Source organism: Neopelma chrysocephalum, unplaced genomic scaffold, assembly GCF_003984885.1.
Source record: "Neopelma chrysocephalum unplaced genomic scaffold, ASM398488v2 Primary Assembly neopelma1_24, whole genome shotgun sequence".
Lineage (NCBI taxonomy): Eukaryota > Metazoa > Chordata > Aves > Passeriformes > Pipridae > Neopelma > Neopelma chrysocephalum.
The window spans coordinates 41597794-41612370 of record NW_020897693.1 but is presented as its reverse complement, the minus strand read 5'-3'; the positions used below and the strand labels follow the sequence as shown (position 1 = coordinate 41612370).

General features: G+C 49.5%; 1 protein-coding gene across 1 annotated transcript in view; it reads right to left on the bottom strand.

Annotated features, from left to right (window-relative positions):
• Nucleotides 1-1395: 1395 nt before the first annotated feature.
• CHGA (chromogranin A) overlaps nt 1396-14577 on the bottom strand; it is a 13882-nt gene continuing 700 nt past the window's right edge. Inside the window, exons 2-8 of the mRNA XM_027673747.1 lie at nt 14281-14327; nt 10441-10534; nt 9942-10010; nt 7658-7756; nt 5544-6047; nt 4616-5097; nt 1396-1934 (exon numbers count right to left, since the gene is read on the bottom strand). Of these exons, the coding sequence (XP_027529548.1) occupies nt 1851-1934; nt 4616-5097; nt 5544-6047; nt 7658-7756; nt 9942-10010; nt 10441-10534; nt 14281-14327 (1379 nt within the window). The 3' untranslated portion in view covers nt 1396-1850. The remainder of the gene's footprint in view (nt 1935-4615; nt 5098-5543; nt 6048-7657; nt 7757-9941; nt 10011-10440; nt 10535-14280; nt 14328-14577) is intronic.

The following is a 14577-nucleotide window of genomic DNA, read 5'->3' as shown; positions in this document are numbered from 1 at the left end:
TATTTTGCTTCCTCTTTCTGAGTGGATAGGGCAGCGAGATGAACAGCTCATTGGGAGAAACCTGTTTTCATGAGAATTTGATGTTCACATTCTTCCTGAGTGCAGTTGTTTGCAGTCATTTCGGATCTCCTGGTACCAGAAAGATTTGATTTGGTTTCTCTTCTAACACTTAGAGGGAAGTCAGCTATTTTTATCTTACCATATAACGCATCTTAACATCACTGGGATTTAAGCAACTCTTATACATAAGAATTTATTCATAGCATAGGCTTCTGAGGTGATTGTTTTTTCATCATCCAGGATAGGGAATTCTTGATTTCTCAAAATGTAGCAGGATTTTTAATCAAGACCCTGTTTGGGCTAGTGCAGGAGAGAGAGGTATCTCACCGAGCAGCAATAAATTTTGCTAAGCAACAAGCACTCTCACAAAGGCACTCATTAGACACTGCCTGGGGTTCAGTGCAGCAGTCCCAAGGCAGGGCTGGCTGTGGCAAACAGAGGTACAGCTGGTCAGAGCAGCAGCTACCAGCTGGTGGGGCATCCTCCCAGGCCCCACGCTCAGGCCTTGAATACCATTTTTCCCTTTGAAGAAAGTCCTTGGGTCTCAGCTGTTCTGTGGGCTGCAGGTGATGAGAGAGAACTGAGCTTCAAACTGGGGCACCTGAAATACAGCCCTTGCAGTGGGTGGGCCTTTTCCTCTGTTGCCAATACACATAGAACACTGAAAATATTACGATTGGTGCTCAGAGACTTTTGGGGCCAAATTCCCCAGCCCAGGTACCACCCAGTCCTCCAGCTGCCATGTGGCCTGAAACGCAAAGGATGGAGACAGTTCTGCCTGTAAGCACAGTGCCACTTGGCCACCACGACTCCTGTGAGCCAGCGCACAGGAGGGGCATCCCCTTGGGATGGGCCTTCACCTCTGGGGGAGCATAGACCACTACTTTTCCTCATGACTAGCCTATTTGTTACTTCTCTTTTTTGTAATCTACTTGTGTGTTGTCCAAATAGCCTGACTTGGTCAAGCATTGCCCCAGTGTTTAAACTTTTAATTGTTTTCTTTCTGGTCAACCTTGTGTTCATTGATAAACCTTGGATGTGACCCCTGATGCTCCCAGGTCTCACTGAAGCTCCCAGGGCACCCAGTGCCTGGCTGAGCTGTACAGCACCAGCAGGTCCTGGGTGGGCCAGGAGAGCTCTGCAGTGCTTGGGGGCCACAGGGAAGTGTCCCCGATGCTGGGCCCCAGCAGGCAGTGGCGCAGGAGCCTGGGTAAGGAGGGGAACACCACCAGCGTGTGTCTGCAGTGAGGGGAGCCATTCATTCCCCTCCTCTCTGCAGGACTGTACCAGCTCTGCAGTGCGATGACAACTGAGACTGAAGCTGCCAAAACAAAGGAAGGAACCCACTGCAGTTTTATTTTTCCTTAGATAAATTTTTTTATATAGAATATATTACAGTCAGAGTTCTCAGCATTTAATCAAAAGATAACAAGTTATTGCAGTTTTTTACCCAGTGAAACTACCGGTGAAAGAAGAACTTTCTAGAAAGCTGTCTTGTCTTTTAAAAAAAAGAGGGAAAAAAACCCCACCCAGACAGAAAATACACATGTAGGTTGCACTTCGCACCCACCAGCGCCCGGCCGGGCGGGTGGGCACCCGTGTGGACAGGGGAGCGTGAGGTGAAGCAGCGGCGATGGGCACGACACTACGGCGAGGGAGGCAGGCCTGGGCGCTAGCGAGGGCGGTGCTTCTGCTCGGCTTAATTGCTTTTAAATCGGGAAACGGAAACGCGGTGGGGAGGCAGGAGGGTGGCGCCGGTGCTCTCGCCTGCACAGGGAGGGTTGGAGCCCTCAGCCTCGCCTCAGCTCGTGCAGCTTGTGGGCAACGCGCTCCAGCTCAGCCTCGATGGCAGCCAGGCTCTCCAGCTCCTGGTCCTGCAACAAAAGCCCAGGACACGTGTCAGCAGCCGTGGGTGTGCAGCCCTCGCCCCACAGAGCTACAGAAAGCCTTGCCTGGGCGCGAGCACAGCTGCGTCCTGCCCCATCCCTTCAGCCTGCTCCTGCGTTTGCCCCTCTGGACAGACATCTGTGCACAATGCTGATTACTCCTGTCCTAATGTTTAATCGCTGCAGCAGGTAATGGGGACAAGACGTGCAGCTCCCGTACTTCTCAGCCTTTCTGCCAGGCAGGGCAGCCCCCAACAGGTCTGTACCTCCAGAACAGGCTGGAGGGAGCTGGGGCCAGGGCAGGCTGTGCTGAACCGCAGTGGGCACCTGCATTGAGTCAGTGGAGTCAAACCAGGACGGGCACTGGTGCCTGCCACCTGTGGCAAGTGCAGCTTGTGCCCTGCTCCTGCAGGGTATGGTGGTGTCCCCTCTCCCCATGGTGCCCTGGGTGTTTGCATGTACTTCCACTACCAGAAGATGCTTTTCTGTTTGGGAAAGCAGTGAATGAGGAGGCCATCAATTTAAAGGCTCGAGCTGCCCATCACTTGGTGGTGTCTTTCTATAGCAGCTCTTGTGTATCTGTGCTGTCACCTGAAGCTATTTTATTTAGTGCAGGTACTCAAATTCCTAACTGCATGGCTTTGTCTGAACTTGGGTCATATCCAGCTGGCCCTGTCTTGCTGCCAGCTCCAGCCCTGCCTGTCCCTCACAGCTGCCATCAGCTGGGGCTCTCTGCATTCTCCCAGTGCAGCAGCAGGCTCTGTGGGAGCAAACTTGGGGCTGTAGCTGCTAAAAGTGCCTTTTCCCATCAGCAAAATCAAGGTGACAGCCCCTCTCCTGTGCAGAGGGAACAAAGCCTTGCTGCTGCCTGCAACTGCTACCAAGCACAGGCTTATACTGAGCCACTGGCCAGCTCTGCATGTGGCTGGTGTGAAAAAAATAAAGGAACTATGTAAAAATAAGTATTTTTTTTCTCTTCCCTGAGCTATTTTCCTGAACGGGGAAAAAGTCACCATGTCCCTCCACAGGGCCCTCGTCTCAGCCCCTGGGAAGTCTTTGGTTACAGCAGGGTGTCAGCAGCTCAGGGTGCCACAAGCACCCCAGGAGCCCAACTGAGCCCCAGCCACTGTTCCAGTGAGTTTTCGTTGAAGCAGGTCAGGGAGCAGCTGGCTGAGGCTCACCTTCTGGAGGAGAATTTTGGCTACAGCTGGAACCCCCAGAAAGTGAGAAAAATAGCGCTGTGCTGAGATCCTCCACAGCACCCAAAGAGAACTTGGTGAGGCCCAAAGCACTGCCTCATGCTGTGCCTCTGTGCTCTGGATCGCTTCTGCCTGGCCCCACATGTTGAGCCCTGCAGAGTACAGAGGACAGCACTCTCAGCCCCCATCTGTGCCCACACTGGCCCCACTGGCCAAGCCACACCACCACACAGCCTGAAAATGAGGAGAGGGGACAGGATGGTAGCTGCTCTGGCACAGCCAGAGCCTGTGCCTTCCCTTCCCTCACTGCTGGGTACCTTGTCTAGACATTTCCTCACTGACTCCCCGAGGCCCTGATCTAGTTTAAAAAAAAAACCAAACCAGAAAGTCTTGTTGCAGCTGTAAACATAGCAGTTTTGCAGACTCAACATCCTCCTTCCCAGTCCCTGTTTGGAGATTGAGTCCACCACCTTGCAGACAAGGTGTACCCCAGAGCCACTGGCAGGGGCAGGTGGGTAGCAGCCTCCTAAGGGGAGAGACCTAGGATGTGGGCAGATGGTGGTGAGGAGCCAGATGGGCCAGCCCACCACACTGCATCCCTGCTTCAAACTGAGACATTTGGCTTTGCTTTTAACCAACACAACTGGAGATGCTCTATTAGCAGGGGATGCTGATGGGGAATCTTTGGTAAGTGGTTTGGTGTGTAACTAAGGCAAGAGGCTTGTTTTGGAGGGAAGAGAGCTGCAGCAAACTGGCTTGACTCTCCTGCTGCCCCTGCCTCTTCCCAGGCACCTGATCTTGGCCTATCTCAGGGCAAACACCCACAAAGCCCATGCTCAGCCCTCTGAGCTATCCCAAATCAACTCCTGTGCCTGAAGCTGGGCCTCAGCACAAAGGCAAATCCACCAGTCCTGGCTGCTGTGGAGGTGCTGAGCTACTGCCCAGCATCACACAAGGTATCAGGGAAGGAGATATCTGACTGTGGAAGCCTGACTTGGATGTATTCCAACATCTGTCAACAGTTTTGACTCCAATGCCCCAGCTTTCTCACCACAACTGCACCCCTGATTTACCTCTGTAGGAGGCCTGACATTACTCACTCCATTCCTGAGACAGGGAAAGCATTTCCTTTGACTTGGAAGGGCTTTGAGACACAAGGCCCACCCCCAGGCTCCAGATATAGCTCTAGTCACCATGTCCAGCACAGGCCAGTGCAAAAGTCCTGTCACTGGAGACATAACCATGTGGGGCAGGGAATGTTTTTGCACTAATCACTAAAACAAAGATAAAGACACAACTAGGTGCAAATTTCAATAGTACCTGGAGCTGAATGACTAAAAGTTCACTAAGCATCAACTTAATATCACAGAGAACCACTGCCGGCTATGTTAATGCCAAGGTACCATCTACATCTCCCAGCATAGTTTGGATAACCGGGCAGGATTTATTCTTAAGCCTAAGTACACCAACCTCTGTTCTTCTGTTAGCGCTGCCTTCCTCGTCCTTCTTTTCTTCAGGCATGGGAGCAAGTGGGAAGCCTCCTTCACTGCTGTCTTCCTTCGAGTGATGCTTCCATGACCTTTTCACATCTTCCTCTGGACTACGGAAGGCATACTTGCGGGACCTAAATGCCTTTTTCATGGACCTGTCTGGGTCTTCTCCACTATCATTTTCCTCACGGCGCTTCTTTGATGTCAGCTGTTTGGCCAGCTCATCCATTTTGTTCCATCTCTTGGTGTCTTCCCACTCCCTGGAGGATTCCTCCTCCATCTCGTCACTTTTGGCATCCCTGGTCTGGAAGGTGTCCTCCTCCTCCTGCATCCCCTCATCCTCCAGGTGATGTCTTCCTCCTCTCACTGCCCGGGGCTGCTCTTCTTCCTCCTCCTCCTCCTCTTCCTCCTCCTCCTCAGAGCTCCGCCCATCTTTGCCAAATCCCAGCACATCATCGTTATCTGAAAGAGCATGAAACAAAACAGTGAAAACAACTGTTAACCTGGTTGCAGTCCACCTTTGAACTGAGCCTTCAGGGGAGATGCCAGATGGGTTTCCTGACTTAGGCCCACTTTCCTAGGATTCTGCAGATACCCACTCTCACTTTGCCATGTCAGTAGCAAGGCTTGAAGGCAGCAGTCCAAAACCCTGCAGTAAGTCCAGGAAAAAGGAATTGGTTGTTCCCAGGACCAAGCAGCAAGGCTACTGCAGGGTTTATGTTACCTGCTGTGTATGGGTCCATGCTTCAGGTGCTTGTGGTGGGGTCTGGGTGGCTGCTGGCAAGGTTATTTCTGTAAACTCAGTAAGCACCTGCCTGAGCTTTTTGGCTTTAAAGCCTCTAATCCATCTGTCTCAATGCTCTCAGCTACCCCAGGAAAGTATTAGTGCAGTCGTCTGGGATACGTACTGTCATCTCCCTGCACCTCCTCAGCCTCCTCGTCCTCCTCAGCCAAATCAAGTGACCTCTCTGCTTCAGTAGGGTCCTCCTCTGCAGCATCATCTCCGTCGTCCTCCCGCTCCACACGCTCCCCTGCCACCTCCTTGCTGTGCTCCCGGCCCTTCCTGGATGGCTCCTCTCCCTCACCCTCAAGCTCCAGGCTGTCCCTGGAGCCTCTGGGCTCCTCCTCTTCATCCCCTTGCTGCTGCTGCTCATCCTCACTGAAATCTTTGCCAGTGTGGTTGTCCAAAGCTCTGTCTCGCTGGGCATCGTCTGTATCCCTGATGTCATTGCTTTCTACTTCTTCCCGATCCTCTTTCTCTACAGGGTTAGTATTCCTGGGCCTGGGCTCCCTCTCCTCCAGGCTGTTTTTTCCCTCCTCTCTTGAATCCTCATTTTGCTGGGGTTTCTGTTCTGTCAGCTGAGCCAGGGACCCCGTGGGCTGTTCCTCTTCGGGGTGCTCCCCTGCTGCATCTGCACGAGGACAAACAAGAAGAAATGCTTCTGCTGAGAGCTCATTTCACAACCAGCAAAGCCCAATCATTTCCCAGGGAGCTTCAGCTCCACTCAGCAATCTGCTTAGCCAGCCCGTGGATCCTTTTGCAAGTCACTTCAGCATATGTTTGTGTTCAGGCAAGGCAGTGCTCTCTCTGGTGCCTGAGCTCCTGGAGAGACTCGCAAGGCTGAAGTTAAACATATGCCCAAGTGTTTTGCTGAAGCACAGGCCTCATCACCATCTCTTGAGATGCCAGCAACGAACTTGCCCTGCATGAAACCAGATTGCAAGTAAAATGAAATTATTTAGGAGTGTAATACGGCACTTGCACAGCTCTCCTTGTTCTGAGTGCTGCGCTAACATTGCATCCTTATTTCTCCCGTCAGGCTGAAGAGGCAGCCAGCCCGGTTCCCAGGGTGCTGGAGGGAGGGGGTGTGGCTCTGCTTCTGCAAAGGAGCTACTCAGCAGGAGCTTAATGCAGGCTGGGTATTTGCTCTTGCTCAGGTGAGAGTGGCCTCTTTTAACACAATTAGACATAGAAACCACTTTGCAAAAGAAAAGATGAGGGCTTAAAAGCCAGATAGGTATGGAGAGGCAAGTGCAACCCCAAGGAGGGCTGAGGAGTGTGCTAGGGTGAGGGGATGCTGGTCACACAACGCTGGTGAAGACCAGTGACACTGTGCTGGTGTCACTGGACTGCCAGCTGGTCTGGAAGGCCCAATATGCCACACTTCATCCTCATCAGTCTCCACACTGCTGGAGCAAGAGGTTCGGGTCTGCCCTAACAGGAGGGAGATCCAGTGCCACTATCCTGCCTGTTGACTTTTGGCCATGCTGGCTGCAGCAGCAGCCCCCAGGGGTGTCACTACTCATTGCTTTGAGCAGCTTTGAAATGAAGTCTCAGCATCACTGTGCTGCTGTGGTTCAACCACATGCTCCAGAGCCCTCTTGAGACCCTCTGTGGGGGTGCAGCTGCTAGATGAGAAGTCACGTCACCCCACATTGGCATTGTGTCTTCCTGACAAGGAAGAAGAAAGGGGCCAAACTCTCCTTTCTGCCAAACTGCCTGTCTCTAGTCAGGCCATAGAAATAGTGACAAGGGAAAATCCCAGCTGAACATGATCTTTCCAAGATACAGGGGTTTTGTGGGGGTGTGTGCAATGTCTGTATAGCAAGATCCATTTTTCCTTCAGAGACCCATTACTCAGTATTTTAGATGCCTGGAAACAAGGGTGGCAGGCACAGGCCCAGATCACTCTTGCCTCTATCACTGAGTCTTTCAGTCTTGGATTTCCCTGGCAATGACTCGTTTAAACATTAGGAGTGAGTGATAGTGTGAGCAGCAGGGTAGAAAAGATCAGTATCAGTTTGGTAACTTGACAATCACCAGTTACTATAGCGCAGAAACTACATGTTGTTTAAGCTTGTAAATAAGAAGAAAGCAAACATCAGGTTGGTTGTGTGTGTCAGTGGCAGCATCAAAGAAGATGCCTACAAGAGAAGCAGATGGACATATCAAGGCTATTAGAAAGAACATCCTTGTTTACAGCCTGACCCGTATTTCCCGGGGGTGGAGACTGACACTGACCTCTCTCCTTGTTCTTGTCATTCTGACTTTCAAGGACTTCGGAAAGTTCATCTTCGAAGCCACTGTTTTTCTTCTGCTGATGAGTTCTCTCATTGGCACCTGTGTCAAGTAACAAAAAGTATGGAAAGGCAACAGTCCCTCCTGTGTTTCAGAAAGTAGAGGTAGGGAAATAGTTCTGTGCCCTTTGTATTTTCTACAGCAGACAAATCTGCCAAAGGGGAGCTATGAGGAGAAGTGAGACTGGAGGATACGTGAATCAACTGCAGTAACAAAACCACAATCAAAGACATCATTTGCAGGAAAGAAAATGGTCTCTAAACAAACAGAGAAGCAGGGTTGCCAGGAAAACTAATATTGATGGAGATCTAGGGAATAAGAGGTGCTGAACTGCAGCAGGCTGAGGCCAACAAAAGACTTCAGCATTAGAGTAATAAAGGATAAAAATTGCCTCCTGTCAGATTCTGCCTATGTACCTCTGCTAAGGTGAGCACTGAGAGCTTATGTGCCCTCCAGCGTGGTTGTGGGAGCCCCTCTACTGGGGTGCTGGGAGAAAGAAGCAGTGTTCATTCTCACTGCAGGGATAGCCTGAGGCTCCAAGGCCCCACACTGGGATTATGGAATCCACTTAGCAAACATAACACCCTGGAGAAAGGTGTCTGAAGACAACACAAGCAGGAGGTCAGAGTGCAGCTGTCCTGGCAACCAGCACTCCCCAGACAGCCCCATTCCAATGGGATCTGCAAGCCAAGCAAGGTCTGTCTAACCCAGCTCATGCCCAGCTTCTATGCCTTAATTCAACAGCAAGAGGGAACACTGCCCAGTGCTCTCTAGTCCAGAACTGAATGGTGTGGATTCTCCAGCCTGAGCAGAACCAGCTGCAGCCAGCACAGAGGAGACCAAGACAAACACCTCTGCTTTTCCCTTGGTCTACAAGACTGTCCCACCCCCGGTCTCTGTGATCTGTAGATGAGAGCTCATGTTACTCTAGGACTAAGTGATGTGATGGGCTCAGGCCAAGGAAAGAACGGAGCAAGATGCACCTCTGTGAAACAAGTTCCTTCTCACAGACTCCATGCCGAGGGGCACAGCCTTGCTTATAACTGAGTGCTCCTCCTCAAACCCCTACTGTGCCTAGGCACCAGCATCCCAGCACACTGAGGAGGCTGAAGTTTCTTTCTTCTGGATCACTAGAGCATCCATGGGGCCCATCTTAGGTCACTGCCCAGTTGGCCCCTCCGCCGTTCGGGTAGTGACCAAAATATGGCTTTGGAGCTGCATGAGACTCCCAATCCTGACTTTCTGAATTTTTCCTCTCCCTTTTCCCTGTTGCCTCTGTGTCTTCCTTGCTCTGAAAGCATTCTGGTGCCACTGCCTTCCAGTCACCCCTGGCAGACTTGCCACACAGGAGCAGGGCACAGGGATACCCTGATCATCTTCCCCCTGCTGATGCCTGGCTGCCACCCAGGTTAGCCCAGGGAGAAGGAGGAGGGAAGATCAGGAGGTACTCTCCCGGCAGCATGGGGAGAACCCTGTTGCAAACTTCAACTGGACCACCTGGACAGAGGGATCTGGACTAGCTTTGAAGTAGCCTTGCCTGTGACCTGCATGTCAGCTCTGGGCAACTTGGCACCTGAGAACAGCCCTTCTTCCCCTTGCACACCCCTTTGCACAGCTCTGTGCTGCTGCTGCTCCCACACTGACCCATGGTGAGCAGCCTACACCTCTCCAAATCAAAGAAACTTGCATTTGAGTTAAGCAAACCATCAAAAAACCCCCATTAGCTCAAGAACATTTTCATCTTTTAGGAGCAAGTCCTGCTCAATGCTCAGTGTGGATTCCCTTCTTCCATACCTGGGTTTAATGCTAGATTCCAGCTGCACAAGAAGTGAAGGTTTTCTTGCCTTTCATTCCAGTTTGGGAGCTGGAGATTATTTGTTGAATTAAATTACAGTATGTCCTTTTAGGGTTCTCCCACCCCAAAATGTCTATGCTCTGCGTCACTACCAAATTATGTTGATAGTTATGGAAATCATCAGATACATATTGCAGATACATATTGGAGTTATAAGCAAAATTCCTGTACCCACTCACACAATCTCTACTGGAAGTCCTGTAACTGTGTTTCCTAGGGCATATTTATATGATCTCAAACTAATGTAAAAAAAATTAAAAAACCAAAACCAAACAAGCAATAAAACTGTGTAAGGGGCTACAAAAGATAAAAACACTCTTCCCTATAACTTCCCTGTAGGTGTATTCCCAAATAACTGTGCTGGTACTGTACCTTGAGCAGCAATTTCCTGAAGTTCCTTCAATAGGTTTTGGTGGCGAAGGATAGAAATAATTCGTTCATCTGCAATAGGGAAGACTTAGTAAAGAAAGTAGCCAAAGACAACCTCCCCCCACCCCCAGGAAATTAAAAAGAACCCCAAATGCCACCTCTCTCTTCATTTGCTCTTCCCTTTCCCTTGGCCTGATTTGCTGTCACGTCTTAACCGCATGATTAAGATGACAGGAAGGTCCTATGAAAACCAGGCAGTTTGATGTCAGCCAGCACCCCCTGGCCACTGTGCCCACATGAGGCCAGGCCTGGGACAAACAGCAGCTCCGTCCCTGCTTCTGGGGCACAGTGCAGACTGGTGGGGTGACCGTGAGGAAGGTGAGTGTGTCGAGGACCCCTTAACAGGGATCAAGGAGCCAGGGCTCTGCTGGTCAGGTCAGGACCAGCCCCTACTTGCCAGATCTGTGCTTGCTGATACCCAGCATTAAGTCTAAGGCTGTACCTCCTCGGAGTGTTTCTAGGCATTCCTCGCTGATCGGCAGGGGGTTTGGCTTAGATAAAGTATCAGAGATGACCTCTACAATGCACTTCATCACCTAGAAAGAGACAAAAATACAAACTGAAACACTGCTTTTTTGTCTTTTTTTCCTAAATCTACTTGTTACCAAGGCTAAAATGCAGCAGGTGCTGTCACAGATCTTTCTGGTCAAGCCAGAACTGAATGTTCAGTTCCTGTTTTACCTGATGCAGGAACAGAGGGTACCTGCTGCAACTCAGAAGTGAACAAATGACACGTGACAATGGAAAGAGCTTCTTCAACATGACACACAATTCAACTGAGGATTTCACAGCTTCAGACCATCCCAGGGTCTGGGGACATCAGGAGAGTAAAGGGTATCTGGATATATACATAGAAAGCTCAAAATTGTCCTCTTTTAAGCCAATATATCTCAACATGCATCTCATCAAAGGGCTCAGTGGGTTGTAGAGAGAAAAAAGTGGTCATAGCTGTTCAATAGGTGACCTTGAAATCTTGCAAGCTCTTCAAAACCTGAGAAAGGCACCACAGTTACGTTCCAGCCAGGCATGGAAGGTGAGGTCAGGGGCAAACTACTTGCAAACACAGAGGAAAAATACTGCTCTCAAACCCTAGAGAAGGACAAGACACTCTGGAGAAGTGTTTGACCTTGTACTTTGAGTGTTCAAACCATCTGTTACAGAATAGAAGAGCTGTACATGGTGGCAGGTCATCTGAAAGCGAAGAAAATCTGGCACAGCTTCTCAGACAGGATGAACTCTGGGCCCACCCTTTCCAGCAGCTCTTTTCTTTGGTGTAAGATGAGGAGCATTATTTATCTGGTTTGTCACCTGTACTGAGATGGAAGGCCTAACTCTTCATCCATGCAACTGCAGCACTGCTGATACCACAGGGATCCCAGAGCTGTGTGTGTGGTAGGAGAATGAAAGAGGTGCAGAGGCAATGTGGTACCGCTGTCAGGTGTGAAGCCACACAATAACACACCACTGGAAGCCCTAATGTGTTACCATGGTGGACCCAAACGAAAGAAGCATTCACTGCAGTTTGGTGCTGGTTAGTGGTGTAGGAATCAGGCTGCCTAGTTCAAAAGGATGGTTATTTATAAAGCAGCCCAGGAAGGATGCAAGGCTCACAACTGCTTGTGGAAAAAACAGAGGCTAAATTGAAAAAAAAAAAAGAATACAAGCAAGCCTTGCGAGCAAAAAATTCACTCACTGAATCTTTCTCCTGATGATTTCTGCAAGCAGCCCTGAGAGCCCTGACCTCCCTCACAGTGCACCATTCTCAGGAGAGCTGAGCACTGTGGCTGCAGCAGAAATTAAACATAAGTCAGCAGTTCCCAGTCATCTACAATGCTGTTCATTCAAGCAACTGGATATATTCATTGACCAGCTGGAATGGGCAAATTTTCACCCTGTGTAAGGAGCAAATTCTGCCTTTGCAGATCACAGCCATAAAATGCTGAACTCCTAAACTCCTTTGAGTTTGAGGGGATTGCCTGATGGATTAAAAATGTTACAGGAAAGATCTAAAAAAAATAAACAAGGGGAATTTCCCTGGCATTACTCTCCTATACCACAAGCAATCTAATAATACTGATTTTAGATGACTTTGAGTCACCTCACTCTACCATTAAATCGAAAAAAAAACAGGTTCTGATTCTCCCCTCCCATGTTTCCCAACCTCTGAACTCCCTTATTGCAACAGTTTTTGATGCAGCTTCAGAATTAAGGACTTTCTTAGCATGAGAAATAAGAATATAGTTCAATGAAATATTCTATTCAAGCTTTTTTAAGCTTGAATGATTCAAGGTCTTTGAGCACAAAAACCCACATCAGTCACCACAGAAATACAGTCAACTCTGTGGAGGAACTTTGTAAGGTAATGAAAGGAAGAATGCAGTCATTCCACAGCACTCTCCTTGTCTTTTTGTTAGAGCAAGTCTTGCAAAGTGATGCTTCACAAGGTCATGAAATAATAGCCTGCATCAGGAAATTGACGAGATCCTTTCCAAATGAATGTAATTAATCCAGTGCAGAAACTCAGACTGGATTTTTGCCATAGCTATCATCTAACCATGAGCAGGTAACTAGATACTTAAGAGCATCTCACAATGTCCCCACACAGAAATCTCCAAAGGATCTTGTCCTTACAAGGACAAACTTTTCCATATTTGAGTTTGGCTATGCTCAGGCCCTTCTGAAATGTATGGTTTTAAGTGGGAAACAAGCACAATAGTGAGCAAACACCAGAGACATTGTAAATGCTTTGGTCATGCTCAGCTCCCTGTGGAAAGCCCTTGGTGTAAGGGAAGTCTGATGAGCTGCCCAGCAAAGGTCTGCAGGTGCTGACCACCCATTACACAGCCCTGAGCCACCCACAATTGCTGGTGGCACAGAGCATGGTGTGTAGGAAGAGCTGCAGTGCTTGTTGCTGTATCCACGTGATGATATCCCTGCCCTGATCTGTCCTGTAAGACCAGGACTTCCTTCACTAAAATGCTGTGTCTCAGAGGGTGGTGAAGGCAGAAAGTCCTAAGGCTCCTTCCAATTGCAGCGAATTCAAAAGAAAGCTGATTTTGCTCTCAGACAGAGCATGTGTCAGCATAATACCCAGGGAGGGGGGCAGTCTTGGGAACGAATCCTTCCTTGGTGGAAGCATTTCCATAGAGTTGCACCAACTGCCACAGAAGTGCCATTTTTAACACAGAGAACATATTGGGGGATAGATCTCACAGGGAAAATCATGGAATTAGTGGACTGTCCCACCAGATGCCCAACGAGCATCACACTCTGGCATGGCCAGTTGAAATGCCTATCCCGCCTGCCCTTCCTCAGCAGCACACCGACCAAAGAAGGCATCCGGTGTCTCACAGCTCATGGCTCAGCCCCAGCAAGGGCTAAGCAGGCTAAAAGTCTTAACAAAGCAACCACTGTCCGGGCCCAGGCACGTCTGACAGAAAATAGGGAGGCATTGCTCATGGCACATGTCCTATAGGTAACGTGCAATGGAGCCTGTACTCTCCCGTACTGCTGCCGGGGGAAAAAACATTTTGTGGCTAGAAGATTTCACAACACAGAACATTTCAAGAAGTAAAGGGGAAAAGGTTGGAGTTTCGTTTCTGGACATGAATTTCTGTAGAAGTTTTAATTTGGGCAGCCAAGAGATTGGCTCATCTGAAAGATGGGGAAGGAGGAGGTGAGGAGGGTGGTGTCCGTCACAGATAAACACAGGCAAACCCACCTATCCAAGCATTTAGGCTGCCAAAGGTCCATTGGGAGAGCACACATTTGCAAAATGCAGCTATAAATGTCAGAGGGTATGACACAGATGTAGGCACGGAAGCCTATAAAGCAGGGCTGGAGAGGTCAGCCAAGTCCTGCGCTGCTTGTAGCCATCCAGACAGGCTGAGCAGCTGCTGAGAATGGATTAGTAAGCCAAGAGTACCAGTTACCTATTTTTCCGGAACATACATGTTTAAGGAACATACTACACACATGCAAACACAGATGTACACACCCCCAAAACACACAGTTCTAGCAATGCCCTTTCCTGAATCACATCTCCCCCCACTCTCTCCTGAGTCACCTCCTGCTGGGAGCTTTGAAAAGCTGAAAGTAGGAGGACTGGGGAAAGGTGTATCCAGCCTCCATCTCCTTGCTAAACAAGCTTGTCCGATCCCTCTGGTACATCCTAAGGGACTTCCTCAGGTGTAGAAGCAGGCCAAAACCAAACAGCTAGGTGTAGGTTAAACATCACATCCTTCCTCTTCATTTGACCCTTCCACTACTGGCCCATCCTTACCTTAGTGTCGCTTTTATTCATGTCATTTGTCACAGGAAGGGAGACGGCTGTAAGGTGGGGAGAGGGGAAAAAAGAGAACTTGTTATTCATTTCAGCTGTGAGATGAGCAAGGAATTACTATCCTGCTAAAAATGGGAGTGGAGAAGAGGGCTATCACTCTCTGGTAGAAGTAGTCCCTGGGTGCAGCAGCTGGATGTATCCACTGTCCCCCTCTCAGTCTGGGAAAGGAAGGGAAGGTTTGGGAAGGGGAGGTTTGGGAAGGTTTGGGAAGGGGAGGTTTGGGAAGGTTTGGGAAGG